Below are 14,412 nucleotides of genomic sequence, written 5' to 3'. Positions count from 1 at the left end.
GATAATTCAGATACATTTAAAAATGGTATTTCCACTTGCTGTATAAGAGAACATAACGTGGTTGAACCTTCACGTGTAGAATTCAGGTTCCATGTTTAGATTTGGTGAAAACCCCATAATCTGCCAATTTTCCTTACTCAATTACTTTTGTCTCCAGCCACGTGTCCTAGCTTCATCTTTCACGCATCCCAAGAGCTTAATGTCCTACTGTTGCCACTCTTACATTTGTGATTGGTCACACTACATGTACATGTGAGCGGGACTATTCCAATAGCACGACCAGCAATCTTGATCCATATTTCTTTGAGGTCTCCTAGATGCCAATACATTTGTCCTATTTGCCACATTGTTAGACAAAGACTTAATCTTGTCTGTGTGAGCACTGTCTCTCCACCCTTGTCACATCTGTGTCACTGGGTATTAGTCACATGCAACACAAAATGGCTGAAACAACTGCTATTTTATTAACACAACACTGAACTTAAAGAACAAACATAAAATTCAAGTGTCATAGTAAAGCAATGGCAGGAAGCCAGAACCTACAATGCAAATAATCAGAACTGGGGTCACTACAAATAATAGGGGATCATACAGTCATCATGATGTTCGGTGATGAAGGTGAGTAGATGTACAGGATGAGAAAGGGATGCAAAGGATTAGGCAGGCAGAGGGTCTTCTCTCTTTTTGTCTTCTTTCTCCTTCTCTTGACTCGTCCTGTATGTGGACGAGAGAGATTGATCCAGTTGCCTGGCCTTACTGCAGTCTCCTTAACCTTAAATAAATATGCTCTGCCCAGCAACCGCCACCAGTGTGGGATGCAGGGTTGCCCCACCACAGAAAACTGTTCCAGATGCACTCTCTGGTGGGAGATTTGTAGCCTTCATGGTGGCAGCAACCAGACTCCTGCCTCTGACAGTCTATCAAGCCAAACACCCTGCCCCAGCTGCCTGAGTGGGCCTACAGATAGGCTGTCATTCTAGCACCACAGCTTTGCGCAGAAAGCAAGTGCATGCCGAGAGCCCTTAGGGGCAGGTGAATACCCTTTATAATCCCTTGTGTTGTCAGGAAGATTAGGTCAGGCAATCCCACTTTTCCTGCCTTTTTCCTGCCCTTTTCAGTCAGGGGATGGTGGCAGGGAGGCTGATCACCATCTTTAAGGGAAAAATCAAAATGTGGACATAAATAGCACCCCTCCCCTCAACATCTTCCCTCCTTTGCAACCTGGTACCTTGGTACCATTATTGCCCATTAACAATTACACAAGGGACGGCGCATATCTACTAAAATTAACTGCACTCCTAATTTTCACCTGCATCCATCAAATTATTGCAGTCATGGCTATAACAACTACAGATTGAAAATTAAGACAGTGGTCACCAACCAGTAGATCAGGATTTACGGTAGATCTTGGAACCTTTGATAGGTGATCCTGACAGGTTTGGCCAGGAGGCTGTCCAGTGCCAGTACTTCATCTGCCCCCTCAGCACTGCTGAACTGCTCCTGCCCTCTATGTTGGAGGTACCCTCCCACCCACGACAGCTTCCTGCTTGATATGCAGGACACTGGAAGAAGAGGAGGGGGGTGCTTAATGTCAGAGTGCCCATCCTTCACCCTGTACCCCATCTCCACAGAGCAGATGGGAAAAGGCATAGAGTGTTTGCTGGCCGCTTTTAGGAGTGGTGTAGTAACAGGGTAGGGGTGAGCCTGCCTTAGCCCTCTGCACCAGCACCCAGAAGCCATCTGTGGTAAGTGGTGCCCAGCTGGAGCCCACATTCTGAACCTCTGCTCCAGTCTTGAACCCCTCCTGCATCCCAAACTCCTGCCCTAGCCCTGAGTTCCCCTGCCTTTTAAAGCATGAGATCACTTTTTGAATTTAAGTGCAATCCAGGATCTACTTCAAACCCAAAGAACCTTGCCCCACCTCTTTCCCACCTCTCCTCCAAGGCCCTGCCGCTGCTCACTCCATCCTCCCTCCCTTCCCCAATCCTCACTCACTTTTATGAGGTTGGGGGCAGAGGGTTGGAGTGTGGGGGGGAAATGCAGATGCTGAGCTTGAGCTAAAGGATTTGGAGAGTGGGCTGAGCCTGGGGCGGGGAGTTGAGGTGCAGGCTCTGGGAGGGAGTTTGGGCGCAATAAGATGTGACAAACGTTAGTCATCTCTGTTGGGCTGACAAAGATTCCCACCAATGGGCCAATTTAGAGGACTGAAGCACTCTCTTCATGATTTTCTCAATTTGATTGGTGGAATTATTCACCATTATCATTGTACTATGTTCCTGTTTTATAAGCTCCTGAATATGCCTCATCAATTCAGGATGCTTTACCAATTGCCTTAATACACTCAGGTTAGCTCCCAAACTCACAGGTTCTACATGTTCATATACATAATAAGCAAGTCTTATTTCCTTGGTATTCAACTTCTCTGAAATAAAAGTAATGTCATAATCCTTCAGAAATAGCACAAAGCATAGGCACAGATTAGTGTGAAGATCATTAACAGGGTAAAAAGTTAATACATTGGTTACAAGTACTTCCAATACAGACAGTGATTGTTGATTATAACCAATTGGTGCCCCTCCCCCAACAACATCATCAGGGATCACTCTTCAGTCTGATGTTACCTGAGTTAGGCTAAGTTGCAGTTGATTTAAAAAGCAGGAAAGTATTTCATATAAGACTTTCTGACACACATATAGGCTAATAAGATTGGTATTCAGATCCTGAACTATGGAGTGCCACTATCATATCTGGTAAAACAGTGTTGTCTAGTAGCTATAGCAGGAGACTGGGTAGCAGGCTCATGAGTACTATTTATGATTCTGACAATATCCCGCTTAATTGTCTTGAAAGAGTCATTACAGCTCTGAAGCTCAGTTTTTCCATCTCTAAAATGGATGTAATGATACCATCCCATCTCTCAAGAGTATTAAGCTAAATTAGCAAGTATCAACAAAAAATTTGAGCTCATGAGAGGAAATATAATATAAGTTGTAATTAATACAAGTAATATAGTTGTACACTAACAATTACTTCTGGTCCTCAAAAATTCAGTTGTTTGTCAGTGTTTCTGCTCAGAAGACACAGTACATAAACACTTCCTAGATATTACTTAAGAAAAAAATAGTATCATGTACATTGATGGCACTGTGTAAATAATCACGTATAAAAATTACACTAAGAGAACTATGCATCTGTCTGTGTGTGTCTGTCTGTACATTTGTTACCACCAAATTTAGTATGCAGCTTCTTAACCTAACTTAAAACAGGATCAGGGCTTGGTTGTGCCAGGAAAACAGGATGTGCCTGGAATCCAACTGTTTTCCATAATACAGAAAGGGAGGGGGCTGAGAGCAGGGACAGCTATGCTCTGCAATGACCACTGGGGGCAGTGAGCACAGGGGACACTTATACTACAGAGCCACCCACAAGGGGGTGGCTGAACTAGGAAGAGAGTGGCCAGCTGGGGTCAAAGCTCTCCATAATGCTGGTCATGGCCACAGGTAAGTGGTCCCTCACCACCACCAAACTCCATCTCCCTCAGCTCCAGCACTGGGCTAGGGGGCATCCTGTCACCATGACCCCCTCTCCACAGGAAAATTGCTGGGGCTGACCAATGCAGCCATGGTCTCCCCTCCCTCCCAGGAACTGTTGGAGCTGGCCCACACAGCCCTGGTGCTCCCCGCCCCGCCCCCTGCTGTTGAGGCTGTGCATCCCCACGCCCCGTACCTTCTGAAGGCTGGCTGGGGCTAAGCTGGACAGCTCCACCTCCCCACACACACCACCCATGGCCAACCAGGGCAATCACCACCTCCTCCTCCTCCCCCCTCCCCCCCAAGGGCCTAGAACTAGCAGTCAGCGCCAAGCACCACAGCCCCACTCCCCTCCAAGGAGCTGGGGAGGGCAGCAGCTGCAGTGCTGTCCTTACCACTGCAGGCATCCCTGGTGAGCCCCCCCAAACCTCGCAGCCTCCTGACCTGAGCCCCCCACCCTGAATCCTGTAGCCCTCCTGCCCTGAGTCCCTCACCCTCTGCCCTGACTCCTGCGCCCACCACACTGCCAGCCCTGAAGGAGCTGAGCAATGCCAGGTAAGTGTTCTAGTTAAGGTATTAAAGTTAAGCACTCAGCTGTTACCTGAAATTGTTGGTTATATGCATGGCATGGTTCAGCCATGCCTCTGCGGATGATATCCTTGCAATAGATTGATGAGAGGTAGTGTAAGTGTATGTACATGGGCAGGAGAATTACACCCGGACTGATTACTGTAGATGTAGGCTTCAAATTCTACAGTCCATTCGTATTCCTTTTATCTGAGGTATTTATGGGTCCCACCCCCCATTACTATAGTCTCTGAGCACCTCATAATGTATTTATCCCTCACAGAACCCCTGTGAAGTGGAAAGGTAACATTATTCTTATTTTACAGGTGAGAAATAGTTTCTATACAGTACTGCTAAACGTTGGCCAAAGTAACACAGGTTGCTTGTGGCATAACAGAAAATTAAACATGAGCCTCTTGAGTTCCAGGTTAGCATCCTAGCCACAGGATCATCCTTCCTCTGCTATGTGCTGTTCATCAGTGTATTTAATAGTGTGCCTAAATGCTTTGCTGAATACAGTTGTCTAGCTTATGTTTGAATACAGGCAGTCCCCGGGTTACGTACAAGATAGGGACTGTAGGTTTGTTCTTAAGTTGAATCTGTATGTAAGTCGGAACTGGCGTCAGCCGCTGCTGAAACTGATCAGTTTCAACCGGGGCTGAATCTGGATGCCAGTTCTGACTTGCATACAGATTCAATTTAAGAAACCCAGGCGTCCCCAAGTCAGCTGCTGCTGAAACTGATCAGCGGCTGATTCCAGGAAGCCTGGGGCAGAGCAACTCTGCCTCGGGCTTCCTGTAGTCAGCCACTGGTCAGTTTCAGCAGCGGCTGACTTGGGGACACTTGGGGCAGAGCAGCTGGGGTGCTGCTGGGTTGCTCCAGTAGCGCGGCTCCTCGGCGCTACTGGAGCAACCCAGCAGCACCCCAGCTGCTCTGCCCCAGGCGTCCTGATTCAGCCGCTGCTGAAACTGACCAGCAGCGGCTGAATCAGGACGCCTGGGGCAGAGCAGCTGGGGTGCTGCCGGGTTGGTCCGGAGCGACGCTGCGGGACCAACCCGGCAGCCCCCAGCTGCTCTACCCCAGGGGTAGGCAAGAAAAACCTGGTCTGCTGGGGGGGAAGGGGAACTAGCTGCACCCCCCCCCCCCCAGCAGACCAGGGGGACAGGAGCAAAGCCGCGGAGCACGCCCGCAGCGGGACAGCCCAAGCGCGCCCGGGCTGTCCCCCTGTGGGCGTGCTCAGCGGCTTTGCTCTCCGTCTCCCTGGTCTGCAGGGAGACGGGGAGCAAAGCCGCGGAGCACGCCCGCAGCGGGACAGCCCGGGCTGTCCCGCTGCGGGCGTGCTCCAAGGCTTTGCTCCTGTCCCCCTGGTCTGCTGGGGGGGTCCAGCAAAGCCGCTGGACCCCCCCAGCAGACCAGGGACACCAGAGCAAAGCCGCCGCCTGGGTGGCTTTGCTCGTTTGCCCGGGAGCAAAGCCGCCCAGGCGGCAGCTTTGCTCGGGTGTCCCTGGTCTGCTGGGGGGGGGTCCAGCAGCTTTGCTGGAGCCCCCCAGCAGACCAGGGGGACAGGAGCAAAGCTGCCCAGGCGGCAGGAGTCCCGCCGCCTGGGCGGCTTTGCTCGGGTGTTCCTGGTCTGCTGGGGGGGTCCAGCGGCTTTGCTGGACCCCCCCAGCAGACCAGGGAGACCGGGAGAAGCTTTTCTCGCCCCGGAGGACACGGGTGGCGACCCGCCGCCCGTGAGCTCCGGGATGAGAAAAGCCCCGTTCGTAAGTGCGGATCCGACATAAGTCGGATCCGCATAAGTCGGGGACTGCCTGTACTCCTGTACTTTGCTGAATTGACGTCTAAAGAACCAGACATTAAATTTAGATGAGGCAAACAAGTGGGAGGTAGTGTGGATGTTTTAGCATAGGTTCAGTGAAGAGCACAATTTTTAGCCAGTTAGAATCAATGTGGTAATTTTTAATTAAATCAAGATGGTTGATAATGTTACTAATATTTCATTTTTTTTAATTGCCGGGGTTGTAACTTTAGGAAGAGAGAGGTGGTATCACACAGTAATAGACTTTAAGCTTGTCAACACAAAGTTGCATCAGTTTTACCAAAAGTATGGTCTTGGAAGTGTACAACTGTGTGTGAAGAGCAGGTGTTTCTCCTTGGTCTAGCAAGCATTGACATTTCAAGTGCTAGGTTTTATGTGGTTGCAGTAAATTTTAAAACTGCAGCACATGCTAGTGATAAGTTACTGTATTTGAAATAAACAAGACCATTTCAAGCACTTGGTATAAGGAGAGAAAAGGTAGGATTAGAATTCGTATGACAATTAATATATAATTTTAAATTTCTAGATAGAATATTTGTGCATCATTCATCTAAATGTTTTAAAAGCATAATTTTAAGTGTTGTGACTTTCTTTTAAAGTTTTCTGGGCACTTGTAGTTGTTCTCATATCCTCCAGCTGAGGGTTGCTCTCAGCTTGTGCTAGCATAAATAGGAATGCTAAAACTGAATGGCTTTTAAATGTATTTTCTGTTGAGCAGTAAATAGATTCTGAATTACAACTTTGCCTATAGCAATGTCCCCAAATGTCACAAAGGAAGAATGAGTTTATATGAGGTAAAACCTACTTAGATTGCATTACAACTAGCAGCATTTAACAAAAATGTCTACAAGCATTGGCACCAAGCTCATTTGTTCTGATAAAGCTTTTCTAACATTTTTTTTCTTACACTGGATAGTTGTGGTAATTGCACTTTTTCCACCCATACTTCTCAGGGAAGCAGTTCATCACAGCTTCTGTCTTGGACCGTTCAGCCACTTTTTGAAGTGATTCCAGCTCAACCAGAGCTAGTGTTTCTTCATCCAACCACCTCTCCTCCCATTAACTCTCGTCTTGTTGGTGAAAAGGGAAGTGACTCTACAAATTACTTGTCTATCCTGAACTTCTACACAAAGACAGCACCACATCCCTGCAAAAGAGATTGTGTCTTGTATCTGGAGGGAAGAGGGAGAACCAGCGGATAGAAGTGGCTTTACACATATACTGCTATGTGCAGTAATACTAGTGTTTTTCCCCAAGTATCACCTGACTGTAAGCCTGCTCAGGACTCTACTCAGCAGAGTTCTCCAGGTTTGGTGGCTAGTGAAAAAATGTCAACCATTGATGGTTTTCAGTATATATCTACTGACAATCAGAAGGCCCCAGGTTTGATGCCCTTTTCTCCTACTGGACTCCTCCACACATCAAACTGCACATCTCCTGAGATGGAGAATCCAGTACATCATATCATGCAATTTGCAACCTACAATCCATCATTGGCAGCAGAAGAACTTTACACTACTCCTGACCTATTGTTGCATCAGCAAAGCAAGCGCAAGCGCTTTCAGAATACCTTTGTTGTGTTGCATAGGTCTGGATTGCTGGAGATCACCTTGAAAACAAAGGAGCTGATTCATCAGAACCAGATAACACAGATTGAACTGGACCGACTGAAGCAGCAAACACAATTGTTCATGGAGGCAATAAAGAGCAATGCTCCTGAAGCCTGGGCAGAGCTAGAGGCATCTCTAACAGGGTCAGATAAAGCTGACAGCATCCTTCAGGCTTCTCCTACATATCCTAGCATATAGTACAAAAGATATATAGCTGTTCAAGGGATTGCTGTGCCTCATTTCCTTTGTCTCAAGCTTTTACAAAAGCATTTTCTAAGTTTGAGACTGCTTTAAAAACTCATTCACAAAGCAGCATACCATTAATAAACTGTCCCAAATGCCAATTATGACATGGCATAATGGTAGACCTTGGCAGGAATTAGCACTGCTTCATGTGACCAAGAGCTGAGTAACTGTGCGCTTCTTTGGACCATGTAGGTGTGGAAGTGCTGTGATATGTGTTCCCACTCTTCTGATGAAGAACATTGCAAATGGCTCTTTCCTAGCAAGCACCTTTTTTTATCCTTCTCCCCCCCTCTCCCTTCCTTGCTCACGCACGCGCCCATCTCCAGACAGCCAATTCACAGACTGGGGAAAAAATACCTGGTCTAGTGTAGCCACTTATGAATGTTGGGAAAGAGGAAACTTGACAGGTAACATGGTATATCTGGCTTTGGGTTAGTACTCCAAAGACACAAGGTGGCCTTGCTTTTGGATAATCACCACATTGAGCAAGTGGAGTCCTGCTTGCATTTAAGCGGCGCTCCAGTCCATAGCTTGAGCAAGCAGGAGAGGGGGAGATATTAGAAACAAATGTAACAAGTAGTTCTAAGCAAGCCCTGTCAGCCTGCCTATTTTAGCTTCTTTAAAGTTGAGAGCTGGGTGAAAACCTGAAAGCACTAAATCTGCACTGGAAGTATTTATTTCAAAGCAAGTTTATTTGCATTGCTCATTAATGGCAAACAACTGTACTAAGCAAGGTGACTTTGGATTTCCCAGGTATGCAATGAGACAAACACTGACTGTTACTTTTTTTAAAAATCAGCTCTTATGGGATTTTTTTAGTTGTCAAACAATGAAGATTCATAGATTCTAAGGCCAAAAGAGAACAATGTGATTAAATCGTATGACTTCCTTTATAATACAGGCTATAGCACTTCCCCAAAATATGTTCCTTGCTAGGCAGCTAGCAAGATCAACTATGCATCCTTTGGTCTTGATCCTGTTTAGGAGAGACTCTATTCGGGCTGTGAAATCATCTTGCTAAGATTAAAGAAGGAGAAAAATGGTTATACAAGTTCTAAAGTGAAACAAGCCCCGTTTCTTATAAGAAACATCTGTGTGTCACTAAAAGGGACTCCGGGCACCTTGTGACAACGTCACAAGAATATGACCTGAATTATATTGAAAAGAGCGTTAAATGTTCAAGGTGAGTATTATCATTTCCAACCTTCCTATCTTGAAGCCTGCACTCACACAATGATTCTGGTATAGGTTGAACCTCTCTAGCTCTCTTTATTTTTATTTCACCATGGTGAATAAACTGAACAGTACTTGTAACGCTGCTTAGTAATGTATGATTGTACTGATACACCATATACAAGGCTTATCAGCTCTCTTCATAACAAAGTGTTAATGTTGTTATACAATTTTACTGTATTGGTACAAGGAAGTAAATAGATAAAGCATAAAAACATGCTTACATTTAGTGGCATTTCCAACGCTTCCACTGCTTACTGGTCTCTTAGAAGACATTTAGGGGTAAATTAGAGTTAAATAACAGCACAGAACACTGAGAGCCACGACTGGTGGCTGTAAACAAACTTTATGGGCCTGCAGGAAACTTGGCCACACCCATGATAAGTGGATATCCAGCTAACTAAAATCATGCCGAATCACAGATGTTGCCAATCCAGAGTGTACTGGACTGTAGAGGCATTAGACTTATTGTCAAATGAACTTGGCAATCTTGTTTCAAACGCTGTTCTACAGACACATTCGTATTGTTTAAATTTAACTTGTCACTCGTTTGTATTCCCTTCAACATGAGCCATGTCTTTCAAATACTCCTGTATAATCTAAGAATGAGTAATCTAAGCATGAAGTGAACCATCTCTCCCATACTAAATTATATGATCAGTGTTTGATCCCTTTGATTTGACAATGGCTTTCAAACTAAACTTGTATTTAATGTGATCAAGTATTACTTGGACATTCTTATATTTTCTGCATGAATTTCAGTTTCTCATAAAGAAACCTAAATTATTTTGATTTAAAGTTTTAGAGTTGGCCTTTTGTCTTTAAAATTCAGTGACTTGATTCTTTCACCCTTCTCATGGTCTCAGATGAACATTGCAAGAGGCCCTAAAGAATTCTCCTACAGCATTACTGTAACAAATGCCTTAGAAAACTTTTTGGAGGTAGGAAACGAGACTTCTCTTTTCAGCACTTTACTTAGCTAACTGAAAAGGAATTGCATACATGCCTCAAGGGGGGTAGAACATGGAAGTCAAGCATGGACTGGCCTCTGGAGCTACAGAGAGATTTCCCAGATGGCTGCATGACTCTGTCCCTCTCAAAATCCAACTGAATATAGTTAAGCACAATTCCAGCTGTCGGGTAGAGTACCACCAAAGAAAGTGGGGGAGGGGTGCAGAAGATTAGAATTTGGCCAGAGTTTCCTGTGTTGCCTCACGTTGAACTTAGCTTGCTATGGTTAACACGTTGCATAGTGATACCAAATTCAAACAAGAGGCTACATATGGCAGCAGGGCATCACATGGTCTTGGCCAAATACTGAAACACCTGAATCCACTAGAGTATCACAACCAAAAGTTACTACAGTGGAACTACCACCACCTCCTTTTTGAAAGGGAGTAAAGGTTGGTCCTTTGATCAGAGTGTTCCAAGTGCTTGTGTATGACACTGGGAGGGAGGGGAATAAACATATGAGCCACCTGGTCCTACTGTGAGTTCCTTTTGTTTCCTTGGAAGCTCTTCTTCTCCCATCTGAGATTGTGTAGACCCTAATTATTAAGAATGATTGTTCTGGAAAGTGAAGTAATGGATCTAGAATGAATTGTGGATATTTTAGAGATGAAAGGAATGGAGGATGACAAAAACTCAACTGGAGGTGTTTTAAAGTAAGCGAGAGAGGGCTCCCACTTGCTCTGCTGGGGTGGAGCAGATAGGCCAGAAAATTACCCTAACCAGGGTATAATCTATTTGCTAATGTAGGAAAACTCCTAGACAGTGTAAATCTGCTGTAGTTTGCACATCACAGGCTCTCTCACAGGCAGTGGGTTAAAGTGGTATGCTCAGAGCTGATGGACCTTTCTAACTAGTGTAGTCTTATATAAAATATATGTGAATGTAATAAAACTATGAACAGAAGTTCAACAATTGCTTAGAAATCACACTGGCAGTCAGAATCTAAACTTCTTATTCTGTATATACTGGATTAGAAAAATCTTCAAAGCTACTGAATAAATCAGGTTACTTAGAAACCATATCCCCAGATAAATTAGCAATTTAGCACATTAATGAAGTATGCTGGAGGGCACTGATGGTAGATATACAAAATGCTGCCTTTATTGCTGGACGCCTTAGTGAAGCTTTTTTCCTACTCTAGCTGTAAATTTGGTAAAATAAATGGGAATGGAGCTATAGTGAGAGAATTAAACTGTTTTAATAGACTTGGTCAGAAGCCGAAGCCAGTTCTAGACAGAATCCAGAACCTGCCTACCAAAAACAGGAGCCACTTCAATTAAACAATTCTCTAGGCATTGACTCTGGAGGTTTTGGGGGGTTTTTTATATGTGGATCAACTAGAATTTGCTTTAACAAACTAGTCTTAAGCCAGAGGTCCTGAGCTCTGAAAGGTCACCTGGACAGTTTCTGCAGCTTAAGCTTTGTCTGTTGCTGCTGCCACCAGCTGTCAGGAATGACTAGGAAAAGGGAAGACTGACGGGTCAAGCAAATTTCTTCTGCTTTCATGTAAAAGTTTTAATAATTTTATACATCTTGAATTTTTAATTGCTATCATGAAGTTTTTTTAAAAAACTTTGATAATTATGGTTGAATGTAAATATTTTCTGTACCTACAAGTGCATTGCAAAATCTGAATACTGTAGTATAAGAACTTGATGAAAAATGTGACTTTTTTCTGAAAAGCTTTATAGGAACAGACTGTGAAATATGAATGAAATAAAGTGTATGCCTGAAAAATTGTGTTTTGCTAGAATATTGTTAAACTATGGAGTTCTTTATGATAAAATGCTCTCTACAAACACACCTCTGGGGGAATTTTGTGCCACTGTACATGTGCAAAATTCATACATCCTGCAGATAATTCATTCTGCTGGAAAGGCACTGCAGTTACACCTTTTGCCTACCAGGGACTGCTGTGGAAATAGAAAAGAGTGCAGCCAGCTCAGTCAGCCATGGAGAAGGGAAGGGGAGAGGCTGTCTTCCTTATAGACCTGTCCACAGGGCCAGATGAGGAAACATGGGATATGGAAGACAGACAGAGCAAGGCACATGGGAATGCTGAAGGGTCATATAGACTGAGATTCAGAATGGCTATTGGGGGGACAGACTGGGTGAGGCTCAGGAGCTCGTGGGGGTGACATTGAGTCTAGGGGTGAATGGGCTTGAGAGAGCAGAGCCATATAAAGGCACAGTGGGAGCACATAGGGAATGGGGGCACAGGTAGGAGTAATTAACAGCACTACAGTGATATGCAGCTGGTTCTGGAGCAGTGGATACTAACAAGTGACACGTTATAGCACATCTCTTCAAAAGGTACCACAGGATATTTAATATTAACCTGCGCCTATTTTTTCCTCAAAGGGGTAAGGGGCTTGGGAAAAGGAGGTGAAATTAGATTTCTCAAAACATTTGAAATATGTTGTAGTGAAAAATCTTGCACTGACACAGAAATGGGCTAGGTTATCAAACATATTCTTTATTTCTCAAACTTCCATAATTATGTGACAACTGCAAGAAGCATGTTGTCTATGTGGGGGTAGACACATACATTGTTCACTAACCTTGTTAGCCAAATGTGCAAAAGTTGAAATTGCAAACTGTGAATGTAAGTTATCTCCTCTCAAACAGAAAGCAATACCTTTTTCAGGAGCCAAGAATTTCAGAACCTCCCCAAGAAGGATGTTTTTGGATCATACAATCTATGCAAGTGCATCCAGCATTCTCAGCCCTGACTTCAGAAAGGTCAAGCTTCCAGATCAGTTCTGTGAGGCAAATTCTGCTCCCAGTTTCCCCCCCTTAGAGTTGCCCAAATGCCAGAAAGGGAACAGAAACTAGTCACTATCCTGCCATGGATTGTCCTCCCTTGCAAAAGTCTCACATTCACAGAGGAAGAGTAAGCTGGCTGCTATCCTTTCTTCCTCATGGCCTCTGCTGCAGAAGTGGACAAAGATGGAGTGCAGCCTCTCCCTATCCATAGAAAAGGATGGGGTGGGGTGGTTTGTTTTTGTTTTAAATCAAACTCATAGATTGTAAACCCAGAAGGGACCATTGTGAACTAGTCTAACCTGCAAAACACAGACCCTAGGACTCTGAATTAATTCTTGTTGGAGTTAAACCAGATTTTTGAGAAAAGCATCCCATAGTGATTTAAAAATTGCCAGATAGAGAATCTACCACAGCCCTTGAAATTGTCCAGTGGTTAATTGCTCTCATTTTCTTTCCTTTTTCACTTTTTTTACTTTTCAAAATGTGAATGAATTTGTTTGAATTTGTCTAGTTTCAATTTCAAGGCATTGATTCTTGTTATTTCATTGTCTGCTAGACTGAAGAGCCCTCTAAATTTCTCTGCCCCATGTAGGTGCATACATACTGTGAACAACTCCTTCTTTGGCCTTCTCTTTAAGGTCTTCTCTTTTTAAGAGTCAAGGAGTTCAATCACTATAAGGAATGTTTTCCAGTTCTATCAATATCATGATTTTTCCCTGAACCCTCTGCAATTTATTGACATCCTTCTTGAGTTTTGGGTACCAGGATTGGACATAATGTTCCAGAAGTGGTCACTGCCAAATATAGAGGCAATTTAACTTGTCTCTCCTCCTTGATAACTTCCTGGTTTATGCACTCAAGGATTACACTAGTCCTTTTGCCCATATCATCACACTGGGGCTATGGCTAAACTGTCACACTTTTTTTTTTTTCAGAAAAAGATATGCAAATAGCCCTCCACAATTTGCATTCCTTTTTCCTATTGTTTTTTGGAAGAGGCTTTTCCAGAGTTTGGCCCATCTACACTCGGAAAATTTAGGAAAAACCTCCTCTTTCGGAAGAGCCCTTCTTCCTCATGAAACGAGGAAGACGGGGCTTCCCAAAGAGCGCGTCTGCTCTACTGCAAAAAAAAAAGTTGGAAGAGCAGATGTGTTCCCTGGAAAAACTCTGTAGTCTAGACATAGCCTGAGAGATCATGTTCAGTGTATTATCTACTAGGGCTTTCCAGACTAGATTCCCATTCCCCCACCCCATGTTATAAGCATGCTCTGCATTCTCTGTTCATAGATGAAAAATTAAATGCATATTGTTTGCCCCATCTTACCAAGTGATTGGATTTGTTCTTATCAGTGACCTATAATTTCCCTAATCTAGCACAAAAACTTGTGGAGAGTCTACACTGTGCATGCGTTCTTGCGCAAATAAATTTACAATAAAGCATCGGAAAAAAGGGCTCCTTGCGGAAAAGTTATTCCTCTCCCCACGAGGAATAAGCCCTCTTGTGCAAGAGCTCTTGTGCAAGAAGGCAGTGTGAACAGGCAACAGGGGTTTCTTGTGCAAGAAACCCCTATGGCTAAAATGGACATCAGAGCTTTCTTGCGCAAGAGAGTGTCCACACTGCCATGGATGT

At 44.3% G+C, this 14,412-nt stretch overlaps 1 protein-coding gene across 1 annotated transcript; it reads left to right on the top strand.

Moving 5' to 3' along the window:
- Window positions 1-612: 612 nt before the first annotated feature.
- CIPC (CLOCK interacting pacemaker) lies at window positions 613-12,242 on the top strand. Its single transcript, XM_089778259.1, is given in 2 exon segments — window positions 613-618; window positions 6,870-12,242. Coding segments are annotated over 2 exon segments (861 nt in total). The 3' UTR covers window positions 7,725-12,242.
- Window positions 12,243-14,412: the final 2,170 nt, after the last annotated feature.

Source organism: Pelodiscus sinensis, chromosome 5 (genome assembly GCF_052426305.1).
Source record: "Pelodiscus sinensis isolate ZL-2025 chromosome 5, ASM5242630v1, whole genome shotgun sequence".
Classification (NCBI taxonomy): Eukaryota; Metazoa; Chordata; order Testudines; family Trionychidae; genus Pelodiscus; species Pelodiscus sinensis.
This window is presented reverse-complemented; position numbering and strand designations above follow the sequence as displayed.